We start from the raw sequence: 15,285 nt of genomic DNA, 5'->3' as shown, positions 1-15,285 counted from the left end.
TATGTGGATTTTTCTTTAACACATGATATTTGAGTGCGTTAAATATTTGAATATATAATGTCACTAATTTATATGTTATTTCTTCTGAAGAAATGATTCATTTGATTAGGATTGAATACATACTTAGTAGTAATGGTCAGATTTCCTATCTCAATGCAATGATCGTTCAATTTTCAAGCTATATATAGAGTGGACTAGGCACTGGAATATGTATTAAGGATATGAACCCAAAACAATTTGTAATCATAAGAATCCCTCCAACAAGGAATTAAAAGCCAGTTACTTAATGTGCAATAGTCCAGGAGAATAATGTCATAATTTTTCTAATATGTAAGTCTTTAGTCAGCTGCTATGGTGTCTATTCTCAGACTCCTCAAAATATGCCTTATTCCTGGTCCCACACCTTTTAATTAGTGATAGCTAATCGTGTTTACTGCAGGCCAGGCACTCTTCTAGGCCCTGCATTTATACTAACTCATATAATTCTCTGAACAACCCTATCAAATAGGTACTACCAATATCCCTGATTTTCAGAGAAGTTGAATCACTTGCTGTGGCCACACTGCTAGATAGTCCCAGAGTCAGGGTTTATAAACCCTATACATATTGTCTTTTGAACATATTTAAGCGAGTTATTTCACTGTAGTTTAATTCTTGCTACATAAGAGACAACATGAAGTTGTCTGGGAATATGGCTGACACCATGAAGGCCCCGTGAGAAATTCCATGGGGCTAGACACTCCTGTTCCCCTCCCTGTCCCACGTCCCAGCCCCATGTTTGGCTCATCACTTGCTGAATGGACATCCAGGACTCGCCTTCCTGCGTGCTCCCTGCCCTGTAGCCTGCAACCCTGAGTTACCTGAGAGGTAGATTAGGACAGCTGCCACTGAAAACCACAGCAATGGGCTTGTGTATCTACGTGAAAGTGGATACACAGTACTCAAAGGGGCAGAATGAGGGTGAGGCTGTTGGGGAACAACAGTGCTCTTGCATGACTCTGAGAAGGGGCATCCTTGACACTGTGAAAGCTGGATGCCTCCTTCTGCTCCTGGCCCCTCCTGCCACCACCACTGTCGTGCAGACCCTGGTGTGGCTGCCATGTTCACACCCCAACAGAAACGGCAGTGGAGGGAGTCACATGGAATCTTCAATGTCCACTCCGCCTGGTCCTAGCAAACTTCCAGAGAATTGTTTTTTCCTAATCCCTTTCTTGGGAATTCTTTCTTAGGCTAGACAGTCCTGTAACCCCATTTACTGACCGAAATCTCATTAATTCAGAACACTTATGGAAAGGGAAATAAATGAGCATGATATTTAATTTTAAATATTTTTTAAATAGTGTGGCTCATGCCATTTCTTCAGGTATAGATAAATTAGAATAATTTTAAAGGGCAAGCTCTTTGAAGGTTGGGAGGTTTTGTAACTGACTGGTAAGGAGCTCTTGCGCTACCCGGCCAGTGCAGGGACTCAGTAGTGCTGAAATGGAGACATGTATTACATTCCGATGGCCCTTGGCTCTGTGAGTAGTTTCAACATTCTCCTCCATACCTGCAGTATATCTTTTCTCCAGACATGTATAGTGTATGTTCTACCATATATATGCTTTAAACAAAGAAGGATTGCAGCCAGAGAAGAAGAGCCCTAGAGGTTTGGAGTTAGTGGATTCAGGAAGTCCGTTCCAGGTGGCTGCAGTTTCCCGTGGGAGCAGCACGGTCCACAAACACCTCGCAGGCTCCCTGTCTGATGAGGCCACATGGAAATGCAACAGGAGATGCTCACAGCAGCACCCTATTGGCCATCGCTGCAATTTTCTGGAGAAAGGCAGGCAGGGGCGGGGCGGATTACCCAATGCGGAATGCTGCCCCTGTGTTCTGAGCGTGGAACAGTTCGAGTCCTAGTTTTAGGAGCAATACATCATTTTATTCAATGCACCACGGCAGTTTTCATGGTTGTGGACACCATTCCTTCATGAAAAGCCAGTGTTCCTGCTGGTTCTTACGACCCACCTGAGGCAAGCTCCTCGAGTGTCCTCTCTGGAGACCGCGGGGACACCTGCAGCACCTCTTGTGACCGAGGATAAAGTGGTGCTGCATAAAGACGGACGTGATTGGTGTCTTAAACACTCAGGCTTTGGTCTCCACTTACCATATCCATCGGCCCTCGATGGTGGGGTGGGTGGAGAGACGTAGGAGTGACCTTGACTCGCCCAGTGACTGCCGCCTCACGCCCAGGACCCGTGGGCGCCACACAAGGTGGGGTGGGAGGGGCGCGCTGCCCAGAAGCTCTGGCCGGTGAGCCACAGGCGGAGCCGGGAGGTTCTTGGGCAGTGCGTGCAGGTGCGCAGCGACAGCCCATCCCGCAGGCGGGCAGGTCGGGAAGGCTTCCCAGAGGAGGCGGCATCTCCAGAGCCGAGAATACAGGAGAGCTGGCCGAGCCAAGGGGAGGCAGGTGGCTGTGGGTCGGGGCGCTCAGCCTGCAGGCCCGCCCGCTCAGGAACGTCGTCACAGGCCCGGGGCGTCTCTACTCGCTTGTTGTTCAGCTACAGGACAGCACTGCCTCCACTCAACACATTCCACCTGGAGCTGGTGGTCTTCCTAGCGCCTTACAGTTGACCAAGCACCCTTATCTGTTACCTCAGACACAATGCAGGGCATTCAGCAAGAGCTCAGAGCTGCTGAGAAAGCCCTGCAGTTGTAAAACACACAACCTCGAAATTCAGTAAAACCTCAGCAAGAAGAGAGGGCAGAAGGTACTGTCTCAGTCTCTGGACAGTTGAAACCGGGATGACAATGAAACCTAGGCTGGGGCAACCCCTCCTGACTACATCAGGGGAAGGCGACTGTGTCTGAAGAGTCAGGGCTAAGGCTGGTGGCCGTGCTCCTGGGCCGCCACGCTGACTGCCAGCCTGGGGTGGGGGAGGCAGCTCACTCTGGAGGGTAGCACCCACCTCCTCTGGCTTCCTCTTTCTATGTCCCTCCCGCCTCCAAGGCATCGATGGCCTCATCTGCCCAAGGACGAAGGTTTCTTACATTATCAAACATAGACTGGTTAGAATCACCCTCAGACTTCCAACTTTTCAATAACCAGTCCCAGAGAGTGCCTCCTTCTCAAGTGACCCTTCCTACACATCAAAGCTATGGATCCCCTTTAGATATGAAAACAAGAGGTACATGTGATGATGAATTACTGATGATGACGGCATTTCTCTGGATGACCGAGCGCTGTAAGTCAGTTGGAGCATATTTCATAAGGAGACGATCATGCAAACATGGCCAGGAGCCCCCACAGGGACTGTAAATAAACCCTATAAAATTATTTGCTGATTCTTGTGAGTGGACACAGGACCCACCTGTGGCGAAGACAACATTCCTCGAGACCAGACGATGCTCCACAATGGAGAACTGTGGCAGCTCAATCTTTTCCACTCCAGTGACAGCTTTGTCCCCACCACGCCAGTAAAATTCAATGTCATCCGTGGTGTAGCCATCTGCCAGGAAAGAGAAGCAGGGACATGCAGATATGAAACATCATTTTCTATAAATGCCTGGCTAAAGAAACTGTGATTAACGTAGTGGAGTCATAGCTTTGCCGTATATGAAACAGATTTGTTTAATGTGCTTGTCTATGAGGAGCGTCATTGAAAATAACTTCCACATATTCCTGTGTTACCGCCTCTGTTTGAGTTGTACCAGGCTGGTGTTGAAAGGCAGAGAAGCTGGGGAGGCTGAGAGCTCTTACCAGAGTTCTGCTTGCAAAGCATAACTTTAGAGCTGGCCTGGACATCACACAGAAATGAATTTAAAACATGTCTTAACAGCAATGAAAAAGGTAGTTGTAAGAGAAAATGAGGACTCAAGTATGAAGAATTCTGGAAAAGCAGCTCCTCCCAAGTGCAGCTGAGACACTGAAAGACTGAGGTGTACGTAACCAGGCAGTGGCCAATCTCACGGCGCATGCTCAGAGCAGCAGCAGTGTTCTCCCTGGCCTCTCTGGATAGGTTCTCCACTCTTCCTGGCCGGGAGGTTTGCCAGCCCTAGAAATGCCTTTTGCTGGGATATTCCTGACCCTTAGAGATTTGCACAGGTGGTCTCGTCAGAATGAGGAGGGGTCATTAGCTGAATTCTATCTCGAAACCCAGTTCTTTGCACAGTGCTCATGTTCACTTGGTGATTAGTCAGTGCTTCTGGAGAATGAGTACGTAGGACAATAATGTCTGATGTTACTTGTAATACCCAGGAGTCTCCTCAAAGATGAAGTCAACTTTATCAATAAGATCAATTAAAAAACAGGTCTTGAGAAAAATATCATCTCAATACAACAGACATTTTGATTTGAACATGTAATACAACAGAAAGGTAGACACCCAATATCTGATGTTACACAAAAAAATGGACCAGCCCTGGGGATAACTGCTCCCATGGCAGAGCCATCTGCCTTGTCCTGTCTGCTGACCTCTCTGCTCGGATTGCACGGTCACACCCACTGTCTGCTCCCTTCTTCCTGACTTCCTTACATTACATTTTCACCTGGCAGCTGCACAACCTTTAATAGAACACACATTGTATCATGCCAGTCCTCTGCCTAAAACCCTCAAATGTTTCCCAATGCAATTAGCAAAACAAGTCCAAGCTTCTTACAAGGACCTCACAGACCTACAGGACAGGCCCCCGTGTGCCTCCACTCCTTCCCGTGCTCAGCAGCCCAGCCTCACAGTCCTCGTCCTGCAGCCCAGGCCAGCCTGCTGCACCCCAGGCTGCTGTACCCTCTGCAGAGACACTCTTCCAGACCTTCACGTGGCTCTTCTCCTTACGTTTACCTCTTGACTTAAATAAAACCTTTTTTGCAGAAGCCCTCCCTGACATTCCCCCTCACAAGCAACCTCACAATCACTCACTACCATTTTATCAGACTTTGTTTTCTTCAAAGCATTTATCACTGTTTATAATTTGTCTGTTTCCTGTCTTTTCTGGAATGGAAGTTCCATGGAGGCAGGCATTTTGACTATCTTCTCCATATATCCTTGTGCTCATGACAGTGCCCACATAGAGCTGATGTCCAGTAAGTATCTGACGGAAGAATTCATGGATCACAGAATTTGCCTGCAAGCTTAGAAATAAAGCCACATCCTTCTTTTCTCCGTTCCTACTACAGAGATGTGAGTAGTGAGGCCACCAGATAATTGAGAGAATCCCTTCCTCTGCTCAAATGCTTTAATCATTGTGCTCTGCAGGGGAGGGGCCGTGCACACTGAGGGGATCTCTTTCACTGCAGGCCTTCCTACTGGCCTCCACCACAGTCCATGCAGCACAGAACCCACACTCTCAGAAGCCACTCACTACGTGTTCAGGCAGCTGGAAGAGGTGCTGCCTCACTTAGATACAAGTTTGTGCTCCTGAACTTTTATTCACTCATTGGAGTTGTGTTCTCTTGCCACACAGAATAACTCCCTAGGATGGTCCTTCAGCTACCGGGAAATCATCTGTCCCCTGAGCCTCTGTCCTCCAGAAGATTCAACTGTGCATCACTTGACGTGATTTTGTCTCTTGTCTTCTCTGAAAGCACAGCTCTCAGAAAATGTGAAAGTGATGTAGTGTGGAACCAAGGGACACAGTGGGACCAGCTCCACCCCAGTTCTGGACCCTATGCCATCACCAGTTCCATTTCTCAGCACATTTATTCACAAAGACATGCACTTCTCACCACAATAGCATCAAGACATGTTGCAAAACTTCAGCATAAATGTTGACAAGCCTAAATCTACTTGTTACTAATTACACACCTGTCTTTGATAGGCCAATGTCAACAACAACATCCTGATGTGCCGGGAGATGCAGTTCAGTTAGCAGGAGGGATGTTTGTTGTAGATGCAGCTCTCATCCCTCATGTAAGTACTCAATGCTGAATTATCAATAGAGCATCTGAATACTACTCAAATCTAAGAAAATTGCTGAGATGTAGAGAGATCCTATTTGTAAAGCCGAGTTCCTGGTGGGAAGTGAGTTTTGCTCTGACTTCCCAGGGTCCTGGCAGCATAGCCACTCAGGCACGATGCAGTGTATTGCAGGAAAATTGCAGCTGGGCGTCTACACCCTTCTCACTGAACGGAGCGAGATGGGGGCATTTGTTTTCTTACATTTCAACAAAACAAACAGATGCTCTTAATCAGATTAGAATGAAGAACTGTTTTATACTTTTATTCCCTCTCTCTGTTATGACGAAATTTTCAGAGTGGAAAATTAAACTTCTAATATTTGAGATAGTGAAAACTATGTCAAGAAAATTATGGACACCTTTGAAAAGATGCTAAAAAATGACCAAAAAAAAAAAAAAAAATACTTCAAACACAAAGTGGAAGGAAAAGAAACTCAGATATGGATACACACAGCTTTCGATTTCCAGAGTGCAGTTCTGTTCATCCAGCGGGTATCTTCGCAGGTCCATCATGCATGCCGCTGTCGTGGTGATTCTGAAAAATGCAGAGTGAGGGAGACATTAAAGACAGGGGGAGAGGCGTGGCAGGGAGACCATTTCTAGTTCCTAGATAAACTGCAAGTAATTCCACATGCAGGACCCCTCCCCAGAGGACAACTGACTAAACATCTTCACAATATATACTGAGAAATTCCAATGGATAAGAAACTCTTTCAGTACACTAGAGACCAGCTTATCAAGAAAAACAACACAAAAAATTTATTTTAAAGGTTTTTTTTTAATTGACAATAAAAATTGTATATACTTATGGCATACAACATGATGTTTTGAAATGGTGATTCCACACATGATGTTGTGGAATGGCTAAATCGAGGTAATTAACATATGCATTACTTCACATATTTTTCATTTGGTTTTTTTGTGGCTAGAACACTTAAAATCTACTCTCTTAGCAATTTTCAAGTAAACAAAATATTGTTATTAACTATAGTCACCATGCTTGTGACAAAAACTTTACATCCTATAAAATTGTTTGTTGATTCTTGTTGACTTTGGGTAACAGAAGGCAGAGAAAGGGGTTTTCAAGGAAGTTCTTACCTGCAGTTTTTGTCTATTATTCTAACCTCTAGTACAGAGAGAACTTATGTGTGGGGCAACACTGATTAGGCTCAGATTCTGTTCTTTGACTTTCCATGCGACATGTTAAAGTAGCTGCAGATCCACAGGCTGCACTTTGGAACTTTAAACAAAACTCGTGCTGATCTTATTTTATCATGTCTGTTGGGCTGGATTTTAACACTCCAGAGTTTTTCACCAAGTGATCATCTATCTTTTCAAAGAGAGTATTTGGTTTCCATGTTATTGATTATGAATCAAAATTGGTTGGGTTAACTTCCCTTGAGTTTGGCTAAAGCTATGGAAAGAATTTATATCATGCTCAAAGACAGCTATGCCTCTGCCATGATTAAACCAGCCACACATTGAAAAATAGCACTTCTAGGAATGTCAAGTCCTTTTTCTGCTCTGTCTACAGTCTCCTCTTAGGGAAACCAACCTACTCAAAGATGTTGACAAAAATGCAGTCATTAGGGCACCGTGTTTTATACTCTATTTCTCTAGAATCCCACCCATTCCCACCACTGTCAAAGCTGATGAAACTGGGTGGGTCCCAGAATCAAAGACAGCTAGCCATTAGCTGTCCAGTGATCCATGATGTTGCCTGAGTTGAAAGGCAGAGCAAAGCTAATGGGATTCTCTTCTACGGAAATGAATTAAACCGTCAAAGCAAGAGTGAAAGTGAAGCTCCAGGCCAGGATCTAGATCTTGCAGTGTTGTTTCAAACTGGGGAGCAATGTATGAGAAATCCAGGAGAGGCAGGGGAGATGCAGCGAGCAGAGAGCCAAGCAGGCAGCAGTCGCTGTGCCTGGGCCACGGCATCTGGCCCTGCTGGTGTGCACAAAGACGCTCACGTCTATGCAGGAATTGTGTGACCCACCAGCAGTCCTGGTGATGCCAAGGCAGCAGTGGACTGTAGGAGTGGAGAAGTGAGACTGCTTTCTCCTGAAACCCCAAGAGTCAGCTTGAATCCCCACGTATCCTCTAGGTCCATCTTTCTTGAAGCCCGGTATTCTGCTTTTTCTGGACAAACTTCATCGTGGATATTCACAACAAACCTACTCATACTGTGATTAACATGAGCAAACCCTGCTCCTACCAACAGATTCTAACCAAAACAGGTGTAAAACACCAGGCACGGGCCGTTTCTCATGGGCTTGTCTCACTTAACCCAAATGCAGGTGCTAAGGGAAGAATGGAGATGCATGCATCTGGCTGAGCTGCAGATGAGCAAATCCTGCTTGTCAGTGGCAGCGAGCGGCAGAGGTGAATGCAACACACCCAGCAGGCAGGGGCCACGCTGAATTTCTCTATGCGAGCAGCCAGTGGCCGAGCACCACAGACCCATGCCAAATATCACCACACTTCCAATATCCTTGGAGCCAAGGAGTGCAGTGCATTGTATAATCCAAAATCAACACACAGCTCTTCGGTATATTTTTTTACAGCATCTTTCTTTCTAGTCGACTGAAGTTCCAGCCTCACACTTTTAAATTCTGGTATGCTTCATGGCAAACTGACAACCCAACATCCACACAAGATGTCTACAAGGGAAAACTAGAATAAAGTACTGCTAAAATTATGAATTTTTATGAACAAGACCTTCACTGGAAATATTCAAATTTTCCTGAATATTTTGGTACCCATTCACTTGAACAGAGTCAGTAATTGAGAATACTACTTCTTATTGGCTGTTTCTGTTTTTCTTCTCTGGTGCTGGCTGGCACAGGGATCAACCGTGGACTGTAGTGTTGTCAGCACTGCACTCCAACTGGTCAGCTCTTGTTGTTTTTCTTATTCATTCCCCAAACCACCCCTAAAACACACGCACACCAGCATGCCCACATTGTTTGGGGGCACCACGTGCAGCACTCTTACACTTACTGTGACACTACATAGAGCATGTCATGGGCATTTTTGAAAGGGGAAGGAACATGAAGCTAGAAGAACTGGTGAGAGTGTGCTCCTCTTCCCACCAAGGCAGCAACTCTTTTTTTTTTTCCCCACGGAGCAGCAGTTGTCCAGGTCTTCTCATTCTGACATAATTTTCTATTTACTTGAGGAATGAGGTAGAAACATCTACTCACTACTCTTCTTCATTTGGAAGAAATACTTGCAAAACCCTCTCAGGGTGAAAAATGAGACTCCAGAGCCTGCTCATGCTGCAGAAGGCATGCCAGGGACAACACATGGAGGAAGAGAGAGGTCTGGATACTGGGACAGAAAGGCAAGAAAAGGGAAAGGGGGGCAGAAGGAGAAAGGAAGTAGGCTGCCCAGCATGCAGGCCCCTCTGAGTCGCAAAACCTGCACCTAAGTTGGCTAAACTCGTGACAGGCTTGCGAAGGGGACTTTCTGAAGGAATGGACAGAAATGAGCAGCCTGGGACTTTGCAGAAGTCATAGGAAGGCTGATGAATGTCATAGACTGCAGAGCTGAGAGCACAAGCACAGTGACAGAAATGGACCAAGAGCAGAGAGTCTCAGTGACAGCTGGGCTCCATGTGTGTGATCCCCAACACTTACACACACCTTTTGTTTGTTCTCTAATAATTTTCTTTTGTCCTGAGAGGGGAGTTTAACCAACATTTAACTCTGCTTCCCCAGCCTTCTGTAATCTGAGAATTCCACCTCTATTTCTAAGAAATAGTGGTGAAGCCAACCAAGAAGGATCAAATAGGACTGTGTGAGGCTGTTATTTTTTTGTTTCTTGTTCTCTGACAGAGAGACTGCAGTGCTCAGTCGCTATGGCTTCTCAAAGAAAAGCAAAGGAAGAGAGTGGCCCAGTGGTAGAAAAGATGTCTGCATCAATGCGTCCTTTCTTCACAGACAGTCACACTTTGTGGATGCTGGGAGTGGAAAGTAAGAACAAACCAAAAGAATGTTGGGGGGGAGACAGAGGAGTGAGGGCTAGAGGACTGGACGTTAAAGGTGTGTGCACTGGGACAGCAGCCCGTCACACCTGCACCTGCTGTCCAGGGCCTTCCCAGTGCTTAGCTTCATGCCAAGCACTTCATTACACATGCACTTAATCCCACAACAACCACATTACAGAGGCATTATTATTATTCCTATGTGGATGATGGGCAAACCAAGGCTTGGGAAGAGTAAGTAGCTTGACCACGTTCACAGAGCCACTGGGAGGCAGATGCAGCATCAGATCCAGGCAGCTGGAACTGTACATACTACTACACCTCCGACACCTCATTTACCTTAAAAAGTACAAAATACATTCAACTTCTAAAAGCCTACTCAGGAATTGAGGGTCTTGTTTTGAATGAAGAGCAATAAGGTAAATAAATTTATATAGACAGGTAGATAGACAGAAATACATACATAGAGATATAAATGTAGATGTAGATAGACACAGATCATATGCATGAATGGGGGTCTTCAAAAAGTTCATGGAAAAACTCATCCTGTCTTTTAATTCCATTTTTCAAAAAACTTTATTATATATATGACAAGCTGAAAATATAAGTAAATGGAGAAAATAAATATTCTGCATGCAATTCCTGCAGTAATTGTAGTAACATTCAATCCAGTTTCCCACCCATTGTGGAATAGGGTAATTTTTTACATCATCCTGCTTTTATAAATAATACATGCCTAAATATATGTTTAAGAGGTAAAAGTATGAAAATGCAGGGAGCAGACCTGAACATTATGAGGACAGCATGTCTTTGGCAAGTTTGAAATCACATTGTAGTACACCTAATGACACACTGTCTTTGGATGCTGTCCCCAGGCTGTCCTTGGTGCCCTTGTCCAGCAGAGGTGGGGGAGGAAGCCCAAGTCAAGCAGCTCAGGATCCAGGGATTCCAGTGTGTTGAAGGGTTTCCATTTCTTCTCAGTTGTATCAAGCTTGTGAAATATACTTTGGCATCAGCACTTCTATCTTTAAATATTCGCCAATTTAAAAAACGTAATAAGGGCAGATGCAAACTCTTCATGTCACTGCACAAATACAGATTTCTCTACAGACCACCTGGTAGGGGTTGCTGTCGAAATGTTGCTGTCAGCTGGTTGGGAACAAGCTTACTGCTGCAAACATTTGCCTAAAAGATGACTTGTTGGCCTAGGCAAAAAGCACTCCTTGTCAGAGTGTTTGGGAAAGTTGAGCACGGGCATAGTCTGGGATTGACAATGATAGTGGACTAAGCAACGCACTCTTTTTTCCTATTTGTGTGCATCTTTTCGATTCACCATAAATTCTGCAGAGGACACATGTCCAATGTGAGTGCTGGTAATTAGGTTCTTGGCTGACCATGGGAAGGCAAGATCCTTGACCAGCTTTCTCAGTGAGGCCTCTAGAAATAAAGCACCTGTTCATAGCTGTCTCCCCTCACTTTGCCCCATTTTCATGATTTCATTATATTTAGCACCATCTACAAATGAGATTGTTCATCTATTCGTTGACTGCCTGGCCCCTCACCCACTGCCTGGTGAGCCCAGGAGAGTGGAGCCTTGCCTGTCCTGTCCATAGCCATCTCCACAGTGCCCACAATAGTCCCCAGCCCCAAAGAGTAGGAACCCCGTAAATATTTACTGAACAAATGACTGGAGATACAAGGACCATGTGGAGGCAGGAAATGCGGAACTCAAGCAAGGCATGGAACGTGAAAGGTAGCTTGGCCCTTCTTGACTTTAATGCCCCAAACGTAAGAGTCAGTGGAGATGCAAGCCCTGTAACAAGCACTCCCAGGAGTGCTGGCCTTGCGTGGTTACTGACCTCTGAGAGACTCCACAGGCTCACTGGTCAAGGTGCTTGGATGAGACCCCCCTGTTTTAATAGCCAAGTCATCCCTGTGGATCCTTGTGCCGCAGAACTGAATCCTACAGAACTGAGTACAGTGTCAACACCACGATCTTTAGAGCTTCAGCTGCAGCGAGGATCAGAGTGAAATGCTGCCTTCAGTGTAGTCCTGGCACATGGCAATCACAATCTTGGTAAACTAACAGAACCTGGAGGAAATTAGCAGCACCTCCTGTGTGACTTCTGGCTTGTATTCAGGAAGCTCAAATGCCCAAGAACTCTGGGCAATATCTGTGGCCAGTAGATAGTACCAAAGCCAGGGTGTGCTTTAGAAGTAACCACCTAGCCTCTTATAACCACTCGATGGGTAGCTCACACTCTTTCATTCCTGGTTCCCTGATGGCAGGTGCATTGAGTTGTAAAGGCAGCTGTCATTTTTCCAGGAATGAGAACTCAGATGCTAGGATTTAGGACCTAAGTCAGATATTTCAAATCATGCGTTTTTCTTAAGAAAGTGCTTATTATTCAATGTGGAGAAGGCACAGGGCATAGGCCAGTGCTCAATTTTTGTTTTGTTTTACAAAACATATGAGAAAACACATTCACAGAACTGCCCAAAAGCCATTGCTATGGAGACTCCTTGAGGCTGTTGCTGAGAAATTCACTGCCAGGAATTGATTGGGTCAGCAGCCCATTCCTCTCCTTCCCGGGACTGTCTTCGCTGAGACATTTGCAATTCTGCTCACAAAAGAGGAGCTGCCTCTTGGCCCACCTCTTGAATGTGGGTGGCTTTGTGACTCTCTTTATCTGAAAAAATGGGTGGAAGTGACAGTGTGCCAGTTCTGTGCTTACACCCCATGAGGCATTCTGTGTTTCTGGTTTCCTCTTCTGCTTCTGCCTCTGCTAGAGAAAGCCTTGCCAGACAAGTCTGCTGGTCCTAAAGGAGAGTAGACACAGGCATCAGGACTGAGGCGCCCACTCAGCTCTTCAGAGACCACCCCTGGGTGAGCTAATGGGTCACCCACACCCAGCCTGTGAGTGAGCCTGCCAGGATCAGCAGGATGAGTGTTAAACACCCAGATGCACAAGCAATGAGCACTTACTAGTGTATGCACTGAGACTTTTTTGCTGTTTATTACACAGCACTGTGTGGCAATAGATGGCTGATACAGTAGTCAACACAAATAGTACATATATAGAAAATCAAAAACTATTTTATAGGGCCGGCCCCGTGGCGCACTCGGGAGAGTGCAGCGCTTGGGAGCGCAGCAGCGCTCCCGCCACGGGTTTGGATCCTATATAGGAATGGCCGGTGCATTCACTGGATGAGCGCGGTGCAGGCGACACCAAGCCAAGAGTTGCGATCCCCTTACCGGTCACAAAAAGACAAAAAAAAAACAAAACTATTTTATAAATAAGTAGGAAGCATAACCTGATACTTCTGAGAGTGTCATAAGACAGCAAAACCCTTGGTGGATGGCATTTTCCTAAAATAGGAACATGTGGTTTTATGTTTAAGCATAAGTCCACTGTCATTTAGAAAAACCAGTCTCTGTGAAATGAGCAGTCACATGAGGCAAATGAGATGGGTCTGATGCATCATCTTTCAGTTTTCAAAGATATGGTGATAAAGCTACACAGGGGCCAAAACTGAAAGACAAAAACTGAGACAAAAGTGTATGCCACATCCTGGCAGGTGCTCTTGGAACTGTCTGGGTGGATGGATATAGGGAAGTTCATAAGTAAAACACCACAGGCTCAGCCCTCCAATGAGGAATGGGAGAAACAATTTGGAACAATCAGGAAAGTCCTGTGAGTTACCCCAACTATCTAGATCTAATCACGGCACTCAGTACTTTGCAATCTACAACTGCATTGTCCACAGCCATGTGTGACTAGTTATACTTAAATTTTAAATTAATTAAAATTAAATTAACTTAAAAATTCAGTTCCTCTGATGTACTAGCCACATTTCAAGTGCACAGTAGCCACATGTGGCTGGCTGGTGACTGCTTAGCATGCCCATTATACACTTTCTCCATCACCACAGAAAACCCCATCAGACAGGGCTAAAGCAGCAACACCTCTAACTCTCTGTCTTTCCATCTCTCTAGTGTAGAGAACACAACCCCCTGGATGAAAGTAGTTGGGCAGATATAGTCAAATTTGTGGGACCCAGAGGCTTGAAGGAAAGCCACCCAGAGCTAGAGGGGGCCATGTAGTGGGCTGGGGGGTGGCAGGAAGTAGGAATGTCATTCAAGACTCTATTCAAAGTACCACACAGTGTGTCTGACTTCATGGCCTTGTTTGTTACCCCAGCAGTCAGAGAGAAAGACCTATCCTGGGTAAATGGCAGTTAAGCATAACAAATGGAGCACATTAACCTAATCTTCACATTTATACCCTATAAGCTAAAGTTTCCATCATGAGACTAAAAGGGCTAAGTTCATTACCAGAAAATCTGTCCCACTGAAGGATAAACATTCTGAATAAAACAAAGAGGAGTTCCATGAAAAGATATGGAAACAAAGTAAATAAAAGTTAAAAATTTGGGAAGATGTATGTCTGGTTACCAAAAGGCATGGCCTCTTTAACATAAGAACAGAGAGACATAGGAAAAAGCAGCCTGAAGGAAGGAAGGAATGATATGGAAGCGACTTAAATTTTAATGGACATACAAGTCGTTGAGGGATCTTGTTAAAATTCAGATTCTGAGTCAGAATGTGTGGGGTGGGTCTATAATTCTGAATTTCTCAGATGATGTTCCCAGGTCATGTTGCTGCTGGTCTGAGGCTAATACTTGGAGTAGAAAGGAGAGGGTAAACTTGCATACCTGCCCATAGGCAGAGGGAAAATGCAAGGCTTTGAAAACAGAGAGAAGATGATAGATACAGAGCAGATGAAACAGTAAGCAACTGAGTTTTATTAAACAAAGCAAAACCATATATCATCCAAGTCAACAAATTAAAATTAAACACAAAACAATAAATAAATCTTTGTTTAGCTGGAGTAAAATATATGTAATGTAAAATGTATTGTTTTAACTGTTTTTAAGTGCACCATTCAGTGGCAATAAGTGCATTCACGTTGTTGTTTAACCATCACCAATGTCCATTACCAGAACTTTTTCATCATCCCAAACAGAAACTCCGTACCCACTCAACAACACCCATTACCTCCTGTTCCCTGCCCCCACGATTCTCTAGTTCACTTTCTGTCTCTATGAATTGACCTATTCCAGATATCTCATATAAGTAAAATCATACAATATTCACTCTTTTCTGCCTGGCTTAGTTCATTTGCCATATTGTTATTAAGATATATCCATGTTGGGGCCTGGCTGGTTAGCTCAGTTGGTTGGAGCACAGTGTTGTAACACCAAGGTCAAGGGTTCAGATCCCCATACTGGCCAAACCGTCAAAAAAAAAAAAAAAAAAAAGGCGGGGGGGGACATCAATGTTGTAGCATGTATCAGAATTTCATTC

The 15,285-nt window shown here is 45.0% G+C and overlaps 1 protein-coding gene across 2 annotated transcripts in view; it reads right to left on the bottom strand.

Moving 5' to 3' along the window:
• Positions 1–15,285, bottom strand: part of GABRB3 (gamma-aminobutyric acid type A receptor subunit beta3) — a 208,667-nt gene that overhangs the window by 27,544 nt on the left and 165,838 nt on the right. For both annotated transcript variants that reach the window (XM_063091142.1, XM_063091141.1), the window contains exons 5-6: positions 6,385–6,467; positions 3,351–3,488 (exon numbers count right to left, since the gene is read on the bottom strand). In XM_063091142.1, coding sequence (XP_062947212.1) covers positions 3,351–3,488; positions 6,385–6,467 — 221 coding nt within the window. The remainder of the gene's footprint in view (positions 1–3,350; positions 3,489–6,384; positions 6,468–15,285) is intronic.

Source organism: Cynocephalus volans, chromosome 3 (assembly GCF_027409185.1).
Source record: "Cynocephalus volans isolate mCynVol1 chromosome 3, mCynVol1.pri, whole genome shotgun sequence".
Taxonomy (NCBI): domain Eukaryota; kingdom Metazoa; phylum Chordata; class Mammalia; order Dermoptera; family Cynocephalidae; genus Cynocephalus; species Cynocephalus volans.
The sequence above is the reverse complement of the archived record's forward strand: the minus strand, read 5'-3'. Positions and strand labels throughout refer to the sequence as shown.